Below are 19,709 nucleotides of genomic sequence, written 5' to 3'. Positions count from 1 at the left end.
TTGGGATCATTAGAAAAGGTATTGAGAACAAAATGGCTAATATTATAATGCCGTTGTACAAATCGATGGTAAGGCCACACCTGGAGTATTGCGTCCAGTTCTGGTCGCCACATCTCAAAAAAGACATAGTGGAAATGGAAAGGGTGCAAAAGAGAGCGACTAAGATGATTATGGGGCTGGGGCACCTTCCTTATGAGGAAAGGCTACGGGGTTTGGACCTCTTCAGCCTAGAAAAGAGGCGCCTGAGGGGGGACATGACTGAGACATACAAAATTATGCAGGGAATAGACAGAGTGGATAGAGAGATGCTCTTTATACTCTCACATAACACCAGAACCAGGGGACATCCACTAAAATTGAGTGTTGGGAGATTTAGAACAGACAAAATATTTCTTTACTCAGCGTGTGGTTGGTCTATGGAACTCCTTGCCACAGGATGTGGTGATGGCGTCTGGCCTGGACGCCTTTAAAAGGAGATTGGACAAGTTTCTGGAGGAAAAATCCATTACAGGTGACAAGCCATGATGTACGTGTGCAACCTCCTGATTTTAGAAATGCGCTATGTCAGAATGCCAGATGCAAGGGAAGGCACCAGAATGAGGTCTCTTGTTATCTGGTGTGCTCCCTGGGGCATTTGGTGGGCTGCTGTGAGATACAGGAAGCTGGACTAGATGGGCCTATGGCCTGATCCAGTGGGGCTGTTCTTATGTTCTTAAAATGTGCAAACATACTGAGGAGGTTAAGGTTTATCCTGTCACATCTTTCCATGCATTTGCCAAGCATTGGTTGAGCTAAGCGTTGAATGAGTTACTTTCTTCTCATTGAAAGGACATCGCGATCGTCAATGAAGACAACTTGCCCATGTTTCATCGCTGTAGTGTGATGGCCGTGGTAGCTGCCTACCTCAACTTCCTAAGCCAAATGATTGCTGTTCCCGCCTTTTGTCAGCATGTTAGCAAGGTACACCATCTCTTCTGAATCTTGCTGATGTGCCTTGCATTTGACGCAAGAACAAATTTGCCGCTAACTTTTGGCTATTCTTTTCTTTGCAGGTCATAGAAACCAGAAATGTAGAGGCACCCTATTTTTTACCTGAAACAATCTTCAGAGAGAAGTACAGGTATGTCAGTCTAAACTGCTAACAGCACAAAAAATTGTAATGAACTTTAAAAATTGCTACAGAGAAAAAATTAAAGACCTGCTACGTTGCTTGCTATCTATCACACTGCATCAAACCATCTTCCCTTTCTCCCCTGCCAGCTGTCAGTCCTAGCATGCATTATGTTGGGCACATGTCAGGCATACCTGTCCCTTGCCTGTAATGGCTCTTCTGTACCCAGGAGGTTACAATGCACTCTAACTTCTCTGCAGATCTCTCAGGAAGGACTGGGTTGTGCTGTGTAACACAATGTGTAGCAGGAGTACGGTAGGGACATGAACTGTCTGTAACAGTGCTTCCCAAACCTCTTAGCATTGGGACCCATTTTTAAAATGGCAGTTTATCATGACCCACTAGAAATAAGAGATCTGGAAAGAAATTTTATTTATTAATAATTGATAAATTATTAATTGGTTAATTTATAAATTATTAGGTAATAGTTATTAATTAATGACATATTTTTAATATATTGTAATTACATTAATATTAATTAATAATTATTGGTTAATTAATAAATTATTAATGAATGATAATCGGTGTCCTGTGCTCTTGAGGCTGCTAGAGACCTTACATATAGTATGTGTGTGTAGATACTTACTAGACTCTCCTTACATATGGAGTTCAAGGACTGTGCCCCCAAACCTTTACAGTCCTTCCAGGGTACCAAGAAGGCTGACCTGGAGAGCAAGATGTAAAGTTAGGGACTTCCAGACCAGACAACAGGCTGAAACTGGGTTCACGCTTGATCCATGGCATGCCAGTTACTAGAAAAAAATTGGAAAATGTAACATTTCAATTTGCAAGTATGATGTTTGCCTCATACCACAGGTTAGCATTCCAGATAACAATTTTCTTCTGGAAATTTGGCATGGGTGCTTGCAAAGTTTTTTTTTTTTTTTTTAACATTTCAAAAACATTTTGTGACCCACCAAAAACTGACTCATGACCTGCTGGTGGGTTCCAACCCACAATTTGGGAAACACTGAGTCTCTAAAGTTCTGTGCGGGTTAGCTTTCTGCAGTTGTAGCTCTGCACTGGCACAAATTGGCTGTACTTCTTGGGCTTTGACTTTTCAGGACAGCTGTGTAGAAATAGCGGACTTGCTACTACCCCTATGAGTCAAGCAGCTGTGCTAGGAAAAAAAGCTTGGGTCAGTATCGGATTCTACTTTTTAATTCACCCCAACCAAACTCAAGTCAAAACTTCTCAGCTGAAAAGTCTCAGCTCAACCCTAACATCAAACTGATTTTCATCTTTGGGTTGATGACCAAGCTGAAAACAGTGGGCAGAACTCAAGTTCGCAGATAAGGCGGATATTATAGGCCATTGTCCAAGAAATCAATGGACAATGGGATGTGCTCATCTCATGAATCTTCATTCCTTATCTTCAAAATTTTAGTAATGCTCATGTACTTCTAATAAAAGGAAGAAGAAAGATTAACATTTTCAGTGTATTCAGTTTAATCTACGTGCCCAAATGTGATTTGACTTGTAATAACAAGCAGGAATTCATAATTGCTAAATATGTTTTGAAGCCTGCCCAAGTCCCTGGAGAAGGATGCAACCAACTTGTTCTTCCTGACCAACAAGATGGCAGAATCTCTGGGTGGCAGTGGCTACTGCGTGGAGAGGCTGTCTGTTCCGTATATACCCCTTGTGACAGGTAAGCCCTGGATGATGCCCACTTGTTTGGTAGCTGTACTCCTAGGATGCCCACTTGTTTGGTAGCTGATGACTCTTAGGTCATCAGAGAAGGCCTTTTTACAAGTGCCTCCGCCTAAGGAGGTACGTGGGGCGGCGGCAAGAAATAGGGCCTTCTCAGTAGTGGCACCAACGTTATGGAACTCCCTTCCCCTTGACTTGAGAATGGCTCCCTCTCTTGAGACTTCTCTGCGAGGCCTGAAGACCCTTTTGTTTAAACAAGCCTTCTGAGTTCTCAGCCTTTTTAACATCTTTTTTACATCTTTTAGTATTTTTTACAGGCTTGAGTCCTCTATGATCTGCTGCTTTATGCTCTTTTTTATCTGACTTTTTATCTGATACTGTTTTTATGGTATCTGTTAATGTATTTTAATATGTTTTTAGCTGTTTGTTAAATTATGTTTTAATCTGTTTTTAACATGTTGTAAGCTGCCCTGGGTCCCTTTGGGGAGAAGGGCGGGCTATAAATAAAGTTGTTTATTATTATTATTATTATTATTATTATTATTATTATTATTATTATTATTATTATTATTATTACCACCACCATTCTGCTGCCCTCATCTTATAGAGGTCACATTTACTCTTTAAGGCTTTGGTTCTCAAACATTTAGCCCAAGACCCACTTTTTAGAATGACAATCTGTTGGAGCCCACTGCAAGTGATGTCATTAGCCTGGAAGTGATGCCATGGCCAGATGTGACATCATCAAGCAGGAAAATGTTTTAACAATCTTAGGTTGCAATTCTACCCACATGTACCAGGAGTAAGCGCCATTAGTGATCATTGTCAAAAACATATACATTGTAGCCTGTTAAAAGTACAGGCCTCTCCAAATGCAGTCTCATACCATGTTGGCATCAATTCTAATAAACTAAAAATAAAATGGTGAAATGATTGGGGACCCACCTGAAATTAACTCGTGACCCACCTAGTGGTTTCCGACCCACAGTTTGAGAAACAGTGCTTTAAGGTATCCACTACTGAAATGTTTGCACTGATTAACATGTGCCAACAGCAGCATCCTGTGTGAGACAAATGGGGCAAATCCTCTGTTTGTACAAATCCTGTATACTCTCGTATGTTGCTAATCAGTTACCATAAACATATACAGGGTCTGTCTGCCCACCCCTGCATATAGAATATTAGCTTATCAGGGAGCAGGGTCAGCTGGAATGATTTTCCTAGACATCTGGTGGTGTTTGATGTAATTTATTTATATGGAAGTATTTTCATCCTGCTTTTCTATAACGGTCAAAGTAGCCTACAGGTGATAGAAAAACAGGTTCTGTCCCTGCCCACCTTCACCACTTCATTGCCACATCACAATATGCTGTTGTGTTCCAAGGCATTTAAAAGGGGCAAAGGAACTGCTGGTCCAGAAAGTACAAGTCTTCGTCCCAGCAAGGGTTCTGCAGATCTCTGAATCCCATCTGCTTTCTTTTCAGTCTGTTCTGTTCTCCCCATTTTCTACCCTTCTAGCCGGGCTTTCAGTTTAAAGTTTGTGTTTCTATTCTTATGTATCTCTTGAAATTTAGCTCTGTTCCCATCTGGCAAAAAGCCTCATAAAAACAGGCGCAAGTCAAAAGGTAAATTCTGACCCATATACCGGTTGTCCTTGTGGTGGTATTTTCCCTGTTGTGGGTAGGAGCTGTAGGCACCCCAATATTTTCTGTGCTTGTAGATAGAAAGTGCTGGTGTTGTGCATTCAGGACCGGCCCATAACATGAGGCTGACTGAGCTAGCTGCCTCAGAGCCCGATCTTGAGGTCTGTGGTGCGGCTCCGCGCCGGGGACCTCAGTCACAAATGTGCCATAAGGCTGGGCTGGCTGGGCTGGGCTGGCACGTGGCGGAAGCCTGGGTTCCGCAACTCAGTGGTCCCCTGGACTGCGGAACGCGAGGCGGGGGCGTTCCAAACAACCAAACAACCAAACAACCAAACAACCTTTTGGTTGGCGGTAAAGTGAGTAGCCCCATTGTGGGGCTGCTTCCCTTCCTCTGGGGAAGGAGACAAACGTCCCCTTCTCCCGAGGAGCCTCCCACGGCAGTTCTCTACAGAGTCGCTGGACCTGGGAGCTCCAGGCAGCTCAGGATTGGGCTGCCCTGCAGCAGGTTGCTGGGGTTGGAGGATGTCCACCCTTTTTCCATCCATAAGCATTCACTGGTCTTTCTCCCACTCTCTGGACTGGAACAAGAAGAAGAAATGGAGTGAAAGGGGAGAGTGGCGAGTAGTGTTCCAGCCCACCACTCTTATCTCCTTCACACTTCTTTCTCTTCTCAATCCCCCCTCTTCCTTTTCCTGTCCACAAAGAGTGAAAGGAGCAGAGGCTGGCACATCACCAGGTAAGGGGAAGCAGCATTTGGTTTGCAGCCTCAGGCACCTGAAAGTCTTGGGCCAGCCCTGTGTGTATTTATTTTTCTCTTCCGTATGTTACTGTGATTAATTCAGCTGTAGCTGTTGCTTACTTTCACTCTGAATTTTATGTTCCCCCTAATATTACTACGGCTTTTTTTATGTGAAGTGCCAGGTGCAATTGCAAGGTGCTGGGCAGAACACAGTTCTGGTCGCCACATCTCAAAAAGGATGTAGTGGAAATGGAAAAGGTGCAGAAGAGAGTGACCCAAGATGTTTACTGGGCTGGGGCACCACCTTTACGAGGAAAGGCTACAGTATTTGGGGCTCTTCAGTCTAGAAAAAAAGGTGCCTGAGAGGGGTCTTGATTGAGACATACAAAATTATGCAAGGGGTTGTATGGGCTTCTTGCTGAAGTTCCACAGATCTGAACCTGATCAGTGCTTGGATGGGTATGCCTGGGAGCCTCAGGTACACCATCCTGAGCTCCATTAGGATACTATACCAAATTCAGCCACTAGATGGGGTGAATAATGGAATCTAATGGAATGAAATTATGATTATTTAACAGCGCAAAGGTAGGAAATTGGATTTTGGTGCTTTTATCCTTTAGGCCAGTGGTTCTCACAGATATAGCACTGGGACCCACTTTTTAGAATGAGAATCTGTCAAGACCCACCGGAAGTGATGTTATGTCCGGAAATAACATCAAAAAGCAGGAACATTTTTAACAATTCTAGGCTGCAGTCCTACCCAGGTGTAAGTTCCAATTACTATCACTGTTAAAAGTATATACATAATAGCCTGTTAAAAGTTCAGAGCTCTAACATTACCCCAAATGCAGTCACATACATGGTAGCATCAAGGCTAATATACTTAAAATAAAATATTGAAATAAATGGGAACCCACCTGAAATTGGGTTGTGACCCACCTAGTGGGTCCTGACCCACAGTTTGAGAAACAGTGCTTTAGGCACTGAAGGCATTTAAAGGTGGACCTCAGTATTGGCGGTGAGTCAAATAATGGTTCTACCTGTACTGTTTCTGATAAGTGAATGTTAAAACCAGTTCCTTTAGGAAGGGTCCTTCCTCCTTTTGGAAGGATAAAGGGATAAAGTATTGCTATGGTTTTCACAGCTCTGGGAATCTGTTGATGAATGGCTTAAATGGTTGTTTCTGGGAACTCACTTTCAAAATTCTTGAGTAATTCTTGAGCCAATTTTGATAAATTTCTTTTTTTTTTCTTATTTTATTTGGTTTTTAATAAAATTTCTGATATGATGGGAGCAGGTAACAGCTAGGTGCTGAAATCTGATTGGGCTCCTTTTCAATTTGACAAAGAAAAAAGGGAAATATTAACTGATGGTTGACGATTTTGTCATGGCTTTTGTTGCCCAGATGAAGACAGGCTGTCCAGGAGGAAGAGCATTGTGGACACCTTATCCATTCAGGTAGACATTCTGCCTGGCTGCAATCTGGAGGAAAAGGTACGTAACTCCTTACTGAATGAAGTAGAAAAACAAGGAAAAGTTTCCATTAGTTTTTTAACCTCTACGCCTATAGTTGAACTTTTGTACTTGCAGAGGGTTCTTGGACCTGGTCTAGGGCACACAGAGCACTGGCCAAGCGTGTTGGGCCTCAGCGATACCCATTGTTGCCCTGTGTGAATTTGGAGTGCCTCTTAGAACATAGCACTCACCTCTGGCTACCATTGATAAGCCATTTTCTCAGGGAACTTTCCCATTATTTCTGATCTTCTTATGAAAGAATGCATGGTAAATTTCCAAAGAACATCACACTTCCCTGGTTGACAATTCAGACTAACATAGTTAATACTCAGCTCCTCAATGTTTATTCTGCTATATTTATTTGCTCTGGTTGTAACTTGCAACTTCCAAGTAGCTGAGCTCCCTGACGCAAGCACATGGGGCTTGGCTCGGGAGGCAAAGTGTCCCGTCCAATTTGCCATGCACCAGAAAGGGCATGTCAGAGCCACTTGCCGAGTCCTTGTGCTGTTGCCATGCCCTATCTGTTGTGTGGCAAATTTGGTGGGAGGATTGTATCCCAAGCTGAGCTCTGCGCAAGCCAGAAGAAGTTTCTGGAGGAAAAATCCATTACGGGGTACAAGCCATGATGTGTATGCGCAACCTCCTGATTTTAGAAATGGGTTATGTCAGAATGCCAGATGCAAGGGAGGGCACCAGGATGCAGGTCTCTTGTTATCTGGTGTGCTCCCTGGGGCATTTGGTGGGCCGCTGTGAGATACAGGAAGCTGGACTAGATGGGCCTATGGCCTGATCCAGTGGGGCTGTTCTTATGTTCTTAAGACCTTAGATGATGGGCTGAGTGCAGCCCGCAGGCTATAGGTCGCCAGCCTTTGGTCTAAAATACCTCTATCCCACCACTCTTCTCAATTCCACACTCCCTCTTTCTTTTTCCAGTTCAGGGAGCAGGCGAAGCAGAGGCTGGAGTATCACCGAGTAATGGGGGAGGCAGTTTTTGACATGCTGTAACATGAGGTTTTGGACGAACTCTGCATAACCATCTGATGACGTTGCTCTTTAAGATGTCACAAGACTCTTTGTTGTTTTCTGCACATGGAGATTCCATTAAGTTCAAGTTCAAGTTTATTAGGTTGATCAGCACATAAGCCATACACCTATTTATCTAAAATCTTAAAACCAGAGTTTAAAACCACATAGAATCAGAATTTGGCTATATCCACAACACACTCTTTGCAAAGACTACTTAACAGTAATTTCAGTCTTGAAGAGTTCGAAAACATAGAAAATTTATGTATCCATTTCTTTAAGACTCAATCTCTCCCTGCTGCATATTTTGGGCATCGGAAGAAGATATGCAGCAGGGTGTCTAATTCAGTTAAGGGACAATCGCAATAAAGCTACTCAGGAGGAATCCTTTGAAAATGACCCTTCATTTGTGCCGTTGGTAAAGCATTGCATTGTGCAATCATATAAGCACGCCTCAACTTGGGAACCGTCAGTACATAAAAATAAATGGGTAAAGAAAATTTAGTGGGAAATTTAATTCCGAAATAAGAAGGGGAGCATTTACGCTTAGCCTCCGGGCAATCCCAATCTTGAATTAATAGCTTTTCAACAAGCAGCGAATGACTTCTTCTACTGAATTTTTCTAGTGACTGTAGGCCCAGCTCACATATTTTCATCTTAACGTTGTTATTCCATTTTACCCAGCAGCATTCTTGTGCTGCTAGTTTTGTGAAAATAGGAAGATTTTCAGCAATTGTCAGTCTGTATTTAAATCCTATAATAGCTTTAAGAATATAAGAACAGCCCCACTGGATCAGGCCATAGGCCCATCTAGTCCAGCTTCCTGTATCTCACAGTGGCCCACAAATGCCCCAGGGAGCACACCTGATAACAAGAGACCTCATCCTGGTGCCCTCCCTTGCATCTGGCATTCTGACATAGCCCATTTCTAAAATCAGGAGGTTGCACATACACATCATGGCTTGTAACCCGTAATGGATTTTTCCTCCAGAAACTTGTCCAATCCCCTTTTAAAGGCGTCCAGGCCAGATGCCATCACCACATCCTGTAGCAAGGAGTTCCACAGACCAAACTTTCCAAATCAAGGTTTGGACCATGACCAAGCTTTCCAAATCAAGGTTGAAATCTTTGGAAGTCCCAATTCCAACCGTATAACTTCAGAGGCTATGCATGGGGGTAGAGCTAAAAGCTTCCGAAAAAAGACTTGCTGGAGTTGCTCAAGCTGTTCTATTGATTCCAAAAACCAGATCGGTGAGCCATATAACATACGTGGCAATACCATTGCTTTATATGCCTTTAGGAGTGCTGGCACCTACTGTCCTCCTTTGATGTAAAAAATTTTTCTCAATGCTAGTAGCATCAATTCAATTTTCCCCTTAAGATACTGTATATGTTTGGACCATGCAAGGTTAGATTGGAACAGTACTCCAAGATAGCAAAATTCATTAACCAGCTGCAACTTTTATGGGCCAATTTTCCATCTTTCATTGGTCCTTCTTATTGATTTTGTACAAACCATTATTTTAGATTTATCCTCATTTATTTCTAATAGTTCTTCACTGCAGTAAACAATAAATGCTTTAATGGCACGTTTAAGATCAATCTGAGTTCTGGACAATAGAACGAGATCATCAGCGTATAATAAGGCAGGAACTGGTTTGTTATCTAGGCACGGTGCATGTATATCTAAATCAAGTAATTTAGGAACTAGGTCATTGAGATAGAGATTAAATAAATGTGGCGCAAGAACACATCCCTGCCTAACCGCTTTCAACAGATATGGGGCAAGAAGTTGCTCCATCTTTGTTTAGTTTAACATATAAGGAGTTTCCAGTATATAAATTCCTTATTAATTTTAACAATCTTTTAGGCATAGATGTAGAATTCAATTTATTCCAGCGTCTTGTGTGAGACACTGAGTCAAAGGCAGCTCTTAGATCTATAAATGCTGCATATAAGGTGGCAGGAACATTTAATGCATATTTACTTATCAATGGTGCCAAAGTAAAGCAATGATCGATACAAGAGTAGCCTTTCCTGAACCCCACTTGCTCGCCTCCTTGTAGATTTCATTGAGCAACTGTGGCTAAATAGCTGTCAGTTATCCATGAACTGCATTTGGGAAATAAGTGTGGAAGAACAAACTGGTTGTCAGACTTGTGACATTAACAGTAAAAATTCAGAATTAAATGTTCAGGAGGAAAATGACTGAGCCACTTGAGATGTGATTGTATTTGCTTTCGCCTCCATTCGCTTCAGCCTCTGTCATTATTTTCTTTAGGTCAGCAGCACTGAACAGATCACCTTTGAAGCTCTGAAACAGGCAATAGGTATGATGGAACACTGTGGTCACAAAGCTGCTCACAAATCACTGTGTAATTGCACAAAATGACACCAACAAAATGGTCTTGGTTCAGCATTCTGTGGGCCAAGCTAGATGTAGTGGTTGAGATTTGCATGTCAGAGCCACGAGGCCCCCAATTTCCTGCAAAGTGGTGCAGGTGTGAAACAGGTTTCACAGCACACACCTACTACCCATAACATGTTCTAAGCCTTTCTCCCATCCAAGCTTTCCTAAGAATACTTAGCGTTTGTGTAGCACTTTCAAGTGTCCAAAATGCTTCACATGTTGTAATCATTGCATTTTCTCTGTAAAATTGTTTGGTATTATTACCCCCCATATTGCAGATTCAAAAAATGAGGCTGAAAGTAAATGGTTTCCCCAAGGCCATCAGTGACTTCATGTTGGAGCCGTGTTGGGGCTTCCTACCTCATAGCTCAGCCAGTGCACTCCTCCAAGAAAGTGCCTCCCCCCAGTCATTTTTCTCCTGGAGAGTTGAGAGACCATTAAAGAGAAGCCATTTGGGTGGGGTGGGGAGTGTTCAACACTCAGCCTACTGTGCTTTAATTTCCCCCTACTCGCCCACCCAACCCCGCTTTATGAGAGACCAAATTGGACTGTGTTACTTTTGGTATGGCCTTTCAGCCAAAATTAATTTGTCATCCACTCCCACAACCTGGCATTTCTCAGAGGATGATTCTTTAGAGTAGACTTGCTTTCCCTGATTCTGAAACTTTGACCGTTATGCAACGAGGGGCTGGTTTGGGCAAGGCTTACCAATCTGGCCTCACTTTGCACAAAGTGGGAGACACATGACCACTTGTAGCCCAAGCAGGCAGATGGGATCCAGTTCAGTAAGTATCATCCAAACTGGCATAAAGATGGAAGACTTTTTCCTGTGTTTGGCATTGACATTATACTCTCATTTATTTGTTTTTCACATTTTTATACTACACTTCCTCCAAGATCTCAGGGTAGTGTACATACTTCCTTCCCTCCTTTTGTCCTTATAACAACCCTGTGAAGTAGGTGAGACTGAGATATAGTGACTGGAAACAAGGTCACCCAGGAAGCTTCAGGGCTGAGCTGGGATTTGAATTAATAATAATAATAATAATAAAACTTTATTTTTATCCCGCCCTTCTCCCAAAAAGGGACCCAGGGCGGCTAACAACATATAAAACAAATTAAAACATAATTTCACAGATAAAAACATATTAAAAAACACATTAGCAGACCCATAAAAACAGTAGTCAGAAGAGTCAGACTAAAAGAGCATAAAACAGCAGTTCTTAGAGGAATCGGGCCTGTAAAAAAGCAACTAAAAGATATATAAAAGATGTTAAAAAGGCCAGAACGTCAGAAGGCTTGGTTAAACAACAAGGTCTTCAGGCCTCGCCGAAAGGACTCAAGAGAGGGAGCCATTCTCAAGTCAAGGGGAAGGGAGTTCCACAACGTTGGTGCCACTACTGAGAAGGCCCTATTTCTTGCCGCCGCCCCACGTACCTCCTTAGGCGGCGGCACTTGTAAAAAGGCCTTCCCTGATGACCTGAGAGGACGAGCCGGATTGTATGGGAGTAGGCGATCTCTAAGATAACCTGGCCCAGAGCAGTATAGGGCTTTAAAGGTCAAAACCAGCACCTTGAATTGGGCCCGGAAACGAATGGGCAGCCAATGTAGCCCCCGGAGAAGCGGGCTGACAGAGTCAAACCGCCTAGCTCCAGTGACCACACGGGCCGCCGCATTCTGCACTAATTGCAGTTTCCGAACCGTCTTCAGGGGCAGCCCCACATAAAGCGCGTTACAATAATCTAACCTCGATGTCACCGTAGCATGGATCACCGTGGCCAGGTCTGCACGATCCAAGTACGGACGCAGCTGGCGCACCAGCCGAAGCTGAGCAAAGGCCCCCCTAGCCACAGCCGCCACCTGGGAATCCAGGAGCAGCTGCGAGTCCAGGTGGACCCCCAAGCTGCGGACCTGCTCCTTCAGAGGGAGTGCAACCCCATTCAGAGCAAGCTGATAATCCAGCACCTGCATCGAGGATTTCCGAACCAGGAGAGCCTCTGTCTTATCCGGATTTAATTTCAGCTTGTTAGCCCCCATCCAGATCCTCACTGCTTCCAGACAGCGCTCCAGGCCCTCAACCGCCACCCTGGAGTCTGGAGGAAAGGAGAGATAAAGCTGGGTGTCATCAGCATATTGATGACACCCCACTCCAAACCCCCGGATGACCTCTCCCAGCGGTTTCATGTAGATATTAAATAGCATGGGGGACAGAATTGAGCCCTGCGGCACCCCGCACCTCAATGGCCAGGGTGTCGAACAGGCATCCCCCAGCACCACCATCTGGGACCGACCCTCCAAGTAGGAGCGGAACCACCGCAAAACAGTGCCTCCAACTCCCAACTCGGCCAATCGGCCCAGAAGGATACCATGGTCGATGGTATCGAAAGCCGCCGAGAGGTCCAGCAGGACCAACAGGGACGCACTCCCCCTGTCCAGTCCCCGGCGTAGGTCATCCACCAAGGCGACCAAGGCAGTTTCCGTCCCAAAGCCCGGCCTGAAACCAGATTGAAAAGGATCCAGATAATCCGCTTCATCCAAGACCCTCTGGAGTTGGGCCGCCACCACCCGCTCAATTACCTTGCAGGTCTTGCAGGTCTATGTCCAATTTGGATCTTTGGAATTTGGAATTTGGATCTTGCAGTTCTATGTCCAATTCCCAAACCGCTGAACCACCATGGCTTGGCTTGTAATGACAGAATGACACTAAATGTTGTTATGTAATGTTAACCTCAGCCATAATACTCACACCGTTGGGGCTTAGAACCTTAGCCTTTATTTATAAATTGAGTAACAGTACTTGGCCTATCTTTTCATTGTAAGAATTGCTGACATAATGAGAATTAAGTGTTTTTCTGAACTTAAGGGAAGGGCTATTGTTATTAATTTATATACTTTTTGTATCACTTGTAACTGTTTTGATTAACAGCAAAAACGCAATTGCTCTGCTGTTGACTGAAGAATTTTTTTTTTTTCATTCTTTCAAAAGACAGCAATGGGCTTGAGGAGCAAGAGAAGGAAAAGAGACGGCTTGTGATTGAAAAGTTCCAGAAGGCTCCTTTTGAAGAAATTGCTGCTCAGTGTGAAACCAAAGTGAGTAGTTGGAACGTGATCCATGACCCACTAGATCAAGTGAAGTCCTACTAATTGAAAAAGGTTGGGCTCAAATACACGTAGTGCAGGCTTGCTGGACTCTAATGAGTGATGAATGACAGTGAGGAACCTTTTATACAAAGGCTTGTCCATTGCTCGACCATGTTTCCATTCGTATTTTCACCACTGAATGGATGTGCGGCTACCATCACTGCAGGTATTATTGGACTGATTTTTCTCTGTAAACCACTTTGTGAACTTTTAGTTGAAAAGCGGTATATAAATACTGTTAATTAATAATATTATTCTGAATAGAACTTGTAGGAAAGAGGTGAAGGAAAGGAACCTGAGCTGAAGGTACAGATGAGAACATAAGAACAGCCCCACTGGATCAGGCCATAGGCCCATCTAGTCCAGCTTCCTGTATCTCACAGCGGCCCCACCAAATGCCCCAGGGAGCACACCAGATAACAAGAGACCTCATCCTGGTGCCCTCCCTTGCATCTGACATAGCCCATTTCTAAAATCAGGAGGTTGCAAATACACATCATGGCTTGTAACCCGTGATGGATTTTTCCTCCAGAAATTTGTCCAATCCCCTTTCAAAGGCATCCAGGCCAGATTCCGTCAACACATCCTGTGGCAAGGAGTTCCACAGACCAACCACACGCTGAGTAAAGAAATGTATTCTTTTGTCTGTCCTAACCCTCCCAACACTCAATTTTAGTGGATGTCCCCTGGTTCTGGTGTTATGTGAGAGTGTAAAGAGCATCTCTCTATCCACTTTATCCTTCCCATGCATAATTTTGTACGTCTCAATCATGTCCCCCCTCAGTCGTCTCTTTTCGAGGCTGAAGAGGCCCAAACGCCGTAGCCTTTCCTCATAAGGAAGGTGCCCCAGCCCAGTAATCATCTTGGTCACTCTCTTTTGCACCTTTTCCATTTCCACTATGTCCTTTTTGAGATGTAGCGACCAGAACTGGACACAATACTCCAGGTGTGGCCTTACCATTGATTTGTACAACGGCTTTATAATATTATCCGTTTTGTTCTCAATACCTTTTCTGATCCCAAGCATAGAATTGGCCTTCTTCACTGCCGCCGCACATTGGGTCGACACTTTCATCGACCTGTCCACCACCACCCCAGATCTCTCTCCTGATCCGTCACAGACAGCTCAGAACCCATTAGCCTATATGTGAAGTTTTTATTTTTTGCCCCATTGTGCATGACTTTACACTTACTGACATTGAAGCGCATCTGCCATTTTGCTGCCCATTCTGCCAGTCTGGAGAGATCCTTCTGGAACTCCTCACAATCACTTCTGGTCTGCACTACTGGGAAAAGTTTGGTGTCGTCTGCAAACTTAGCCACCTCACTGCTCTCCCTTGTCTCCAGGTCATTTATGAACAGGTTGAAAAGCACCAGGATAGATCCTTGGGGCACACCGCTTTTCACCTCTCTCCATTGTGAAAATTGCCCATTGACACCCACTCTCTGTTTCCTGGTCTTCAACCAGGTCTCAGTCCAAGAAAGAACCTGCCCTCTAATTCCCTGACTGTGGAGTTTTTTCAGTAGCCTTTGGTGAGGGGCCGTGTCGAACGCCTTCTGAAAGTCCAGATATATAATGTCTACGGGTTATCCTGCATCCACATGCCTGTTGACCTTTTCAAAGAATTCTAAAAGGTTCTTGAGGCAAGACTTACCCTTATAGAAGCCATGCTGATTCTCCCTCAGCAAGGCCTGTTCGTCTATGTATTTTGAGATTCTGTCTTTGAGGCATTCCACCATCTTACCCAGTATAGATGTTAGGCTGACCAGCCTATAGTTTTCTGGGTCCCCCCTCTTTCCCTTTTTAAAGATCGGCGTGACATTTAACATCCTCCAATCCTCTGGCACCATTGCCGTTATGAGGGACATGTTGCATATTTTAGTCAAGAGATCAACAACTTCATTCTTTAATTCCTTAATAACTCTTGGGTGGATGCCATCAGGGCCCAGTGACTTATTGATCTTTGATTTATCAATGAGGTCTGAAACATCTTCTCCTTTCACCTCTATCTGACTTAATTCCTTGGTCAGGAGGGGCCGTTTGGGCAGCGGTATCTGCCCGAGGTCTTCTGCCATGAAGACAGATGCAAAGAACTCATTTAATTTCTCTGCTATCTCTAAGTCTCCTTTTATCTCCCCTTTCCCTCCCTGACCATCCAGAGGGCCAATCGCTTCTCTGGTGGGTTTCCTGCTTCTAACATATTTGAAGAAGCTTTTATTGTTCCCCTTAATGTTGCTGGCCATGTGTTCCTCATAGTCTCTCTTGGCCTCCCGTATCACCTTCTTATATTTCTTTTGCCACAGTTTATGTTCCTTTTTATTCTCCTCATCAGGGCAAGACTTCCATTTACGGAAGGAAGCTTCCTTGCCTTTTACGGCCTCTCTAACTTGGCTGGTTAGCCATGCGGGCACCCTCCTGGACTTAGTGGAGCACTTCTTTCTTTGTAGTATACACCTCTGCTGGGCCTCTATTACTGTTGTTTTAAGCAGCCTCCATGCACTCTAGAGAGATTGGACTCTTTTTACCTTCCCTTTCAACCTCCTTCTAACCAGCCTCCTCATATGAGGGAAGTCCACCCGTCGGAAGTCAAGGGTTATTGTGACTGATTTGTCTGGTATTCTTCCCCCGACGTGCATGTCAAAATGCATCTCAGTATGATCACTGTTCCCCAACAGCTCGGTAACACTGACATCTCTAACCAGGTCCTGAGTACCGCACAATATTAAATCCAGAGTCACCTGTCCTCTGGTGGGCTCCATGACTAGCTGCTCTAAGGCACAGTCATTTAGCATGTCAAGGAATCCAGTCTCCTTTTCGTGACCAGAACACAAATTGACCCAGTCAATATGAGGATAATTGAAGTCCCCCATGATTACAACCCTGTCCCTCCTGGTCACCTCCCTGATCTGTTTCCTCATTTCAAGGTCCCCTTCCGGTTTCTGGTCGGGAGGATGATAGTACACCCCTAGTATTACATCTCTCCTCAGGCCTGGTAATTTAACCCATAGAGATTCTATGGAGTCAGACCCACCTTCAATCTTTACTTTGCTGGATTCTATCCCTGCCATAACGTGAACGGCCACCCCACCTCCAACACGCCCCTCCCTGTGCCTCCTGAAGAGTTTATAGCTCAGGATTGTGGTATCCCACTGATTTTCTGCATTCCACCAGGTTTCCGTTATGCCCAAGATGTCAATGTTTTCCCTTGTCACCAGACATTCCAGTTCTCCCATCTTTGCTCGGAGACTTCGGGCATTTGCATAAAAGCATTTGTACATGGAATGCCCCAGGATGGGCTGCTTAATAGCTCCTTTATCCCTGAATCCTCTCACTGTGCCAAACCGTCTATCACATCCCATCACGCTACCATTCCCAATTTCTTCTCCTACTCTGCCTTTACCTTCTTGTTCTCTAACCTCCCCATCCAAAAGCTCAAGGTGGCTTACAGTGCAGGTAGATTACCCTTTATCCGAACATTCAAAATCCAGACTATTCTGAAATCCACACATTTTTGTGCAAACCCTTTTTAAACTCCCCCACCCACCCACACCTGGCTGGTGCTACTCACAGGCAATTGTGAAATGTGAACAGAAGAAGCATGAATACAAGGAGCACTTGTATGGTGTTTTTTAGAGTGTGAACACTAGAATGTCTTGCGCTCATTCCCACGTTCAGTGCAGGTACAGGCTGCAAGTTCTGTTCTCTGTTCTATGGTGTGTATCTGTACAGTAGTTGGCATCCTTCAGTCTCAGAAGACTATGGTGTCACGCTCTGAATGGTGGTTCTGGAACAGAGTGTCCTCTCCAGTGTGCGAAGCCTGGGTAAAGTAGGTATGGAGGATAGGCTGTTACCCATGCAGCAAATCCCCCCTCTCCACGTCACTGAAATGGTCCAATGGAAAGGCAGAAGCCAATATGGTTGGTTCCAGCGGCGTCGCAGGAGTTGCCAGAACGTGACTGTGTTCAGCCATGAACTGCTTCAGGGATTCCGGCTCCGGATTTTGCCTCAAGGTTGACTCCTGAAGCCTTTTCCATAACTGGATGCAGCCACAAGGCAGTGGAGGTTTGGGATCAGAGTTTTCCTTCTCTCAGATGAGCTGCCTTCCCAGGCTATCGAGTCCCATCTACTGGGTGGCTGTTTAGTTCGCCTCTTACGACAAGTACAGCCAAACTGAGAGACTGTTCTTATCCCCAGCCCCCAGGGGAAATATCTGTACAGACGGTGTTGAAAAATGTCAAAAATGTCAAAAGAGGCCAGCAGACACCCATATGGGTCACGGGGAAAAGAGGAAGCTTTTCTCATATTTCTGCAGTTATTCCAAAAACCAGACAAATCCAAAATCCAGACACCTTCCCGGAATAATCAACCTGTACTTAATAATTGTATGCATGCTGAAAAGCTCTGCACAAATGTGGAATATTATTAAGCATTAGCCTTGCAAGCTCTTAGTTGGCCAGATTAATCTGTCAGAAGGGCACGATGGTCACCAAGCACCTCTCTGAAATATTTCATTTTTACTTTCCACAGGCAAACTTGCTTCATGACAGGCTAACACAGATACTGGAACGCACCATCCGGTAAGTCTTTCCAAAGTACATTGCCAGACTTGGTGAATGATATGCTTCACTTACAACACATCTTATTTCTCAGTGTTAACAAAGGGGGAAAAAAGAAGGCAGTTTTGGCAGCAACCCAGTATATATTTAATATAATAATAATATAATATACAGTATTTATATACCACCTTTCTTGGTCTTTATTCAAGACTTTATTCAAGGTGGTTTACATAGGCAGGCTTATTAAATCCACGCAGGGATTTTTACAAATTGAAAGAAGGTTCTTTCTTTCAAGAACCACTACATTCAAGGTGTTGCACTCCGATCTGGTTTAACATTCTGGCCTCCATCCTCCCACGCTCTGAGCAGATGGAACAGCTCAGCTGCAGCTTGCCAGCTGCTTCAAGGTCGCACGGTGCCGGTGGCCTCGAACTGGCGTCCTTGTGGATGTTAATCTTCAGGCAATGGAGGCTCTACCCTCTAGACCAGACCTCCTGCCCCTCTATATTTATGAGGAAAATAAACCCATTCAAATTAGTAAGACTTGTTTCTCAGTAAGCACAAACAAATTATAACATTTAAGCTGTTGGTAACAGTGACATGGATCCCAATTTCTTTTCATCCAAGGTAGTGGCATAGCTAGAGGGGGTGCAAAACACTAAGTTTTGCAAGCACCTGAATGTGCCGTGCAAGCAGCCCCTTCCCCTCCCCTTTGGAGCCATTCTGGGCATTTGCCTCTGTTTTGTTCCCACTGTCTGGAATGGCTCTGAGGGGGAGGGGCCGCTTGCACAGCGTGTTCAGGTGCCTGCAAAGTTTAGTGCTTTGCACCCCCTCTAGTTACACCACTAGATACCGAGTGTGTATCTATACCAAATAGGGTGCAATCCTAACCGGCAGTTATGCCAGCGTAGGAGGCCATGGAAGGTTGCAAATGTGCCGTAAAGCACGTTTGCGCCTCTGTGAGAGGAAGCTGCATTGACACATCCAGATGCGCCGACGCACGGAGGCCGACGGCGGTCTCCGCAGCAGCTTCCTCTCCGCTGCTTGTGCCAGTGCACCCGCAAAGGTAAGGTGAAGGTAGACGGGAGCAAAGCAGCAAAGGGAGGCGGGAGGGGGCATTTGTGGGTGGGAGAGGGTGAGCGATGGGCAGCCCCAGGGGCGGGCGTGTGGGGAGCCGGGGGCGGGGCTGGAACCCAACCCCTGTCCCCGTAGTGAACGGAGCAGCTTTGAGCCACGCCACTCTCCTCGGACTTGCGCCACCTCCAGAGGTGGCACAGGTCTGAGAAGTTCCATAGGGGCACACAACCTGTACCCAGGGGTAAGGGGAAGAGCTTCCTTTTGCCTCTGGCTGAGCCGCTGCACCCAACGAACCTGCATTGGATGCAGCGCAAGCCTCCTGGCTTGCCTGCTCCAGCACAGGTTTGAATTGTGCCCATAGTTAAACATGTTAAACAGTCATTTCAAATTACCAGAGAACTCTGGGAATGGTAGTTCTGTGATGGGGATGGAGGGAACCCTTTCAGCCTTGACTTAGCCACCAAGGAATTCTTGCAAATCTGCCATGAAGTCCTTGTGCATTACAAAGGATTTGGGGATGGGGGTGTATACTAGGTTCATGAACTTCACTGTTGCCTTGTCTGAGCTGAGATTGTAACCTAGACCATGCTTAACCCTCCTCTGGAACTGAACACTGTGGGAGAAGGTCAATAGCGGAGTAGTAGCTCTTTCAGGGAAGTTACTCACTATCATTGATCTTTCCTATTTCTGAGCTTTCAAGAGACCCAAGGTTTCCATAGAACACCATCATACAACAATGGTTTTAGAACTGACAATAAAAACCAAGATGAATTAAAATGT

General features: G+C 44.7%; 1 protein-coding gene across 1 annotated transcript in view; it reads left to right on the top strand.

Annotated features, from left to right (window-relative positions):
* EFR3A (EFR3 homolog A) overlaps positions 1-19,709 on the top strand; it is a 62,877-nt gene that overhangs the window by 38,580 nt on the left and 4,588 nt on the right. Inside the window, exons 15-21 of the mRNA XM_066625539.1 lie at positions 829-960; positions 1,053-1,120; positions 2,695-2,822; positions 6,612-6,700; positions 10,026-10,074; positions 13,141-13,244; positions 17,824-17,873. Of these exons, the coding sequence (XP_066481636.1) occupies positions 829-960; positions 1,053-1,120; positions 2,695-2,822; positions 6,612-6,700; positions 10,026-10,074; positions 13,141-13,244; positions 17,824-17,873 (620 nt within the window). The remainder of the gene's footprint in view (positions 1-828; positions 961-1,052; positions 1,121-2,694; positions 2,823-6,611; positions 6,701-10,025; positions 10,075-13,140; positions 13,245-17,823; positions 17,874-19,709) is intronic.

The sequence above is a fragment of the Tiliqua scincoides genome, chromosome 4 (assembly GCF_035046505.1).
Source record: "Tiliqua scincoides isolate rTilSci1 chromosome 4, rTilSci1.hap2, whole genome shotgun sequence".
NCBI classification, from domain to species: domain Eukaryota; kingdom Metazoa; phylum Chordata; class Lepidosauria; order Squamata; family Scincidae; genus Tiliqua; species Tiliqua scincoides.
This window is presented reverse-complemented; position numbering and strand designations above follow the sequence as displayed.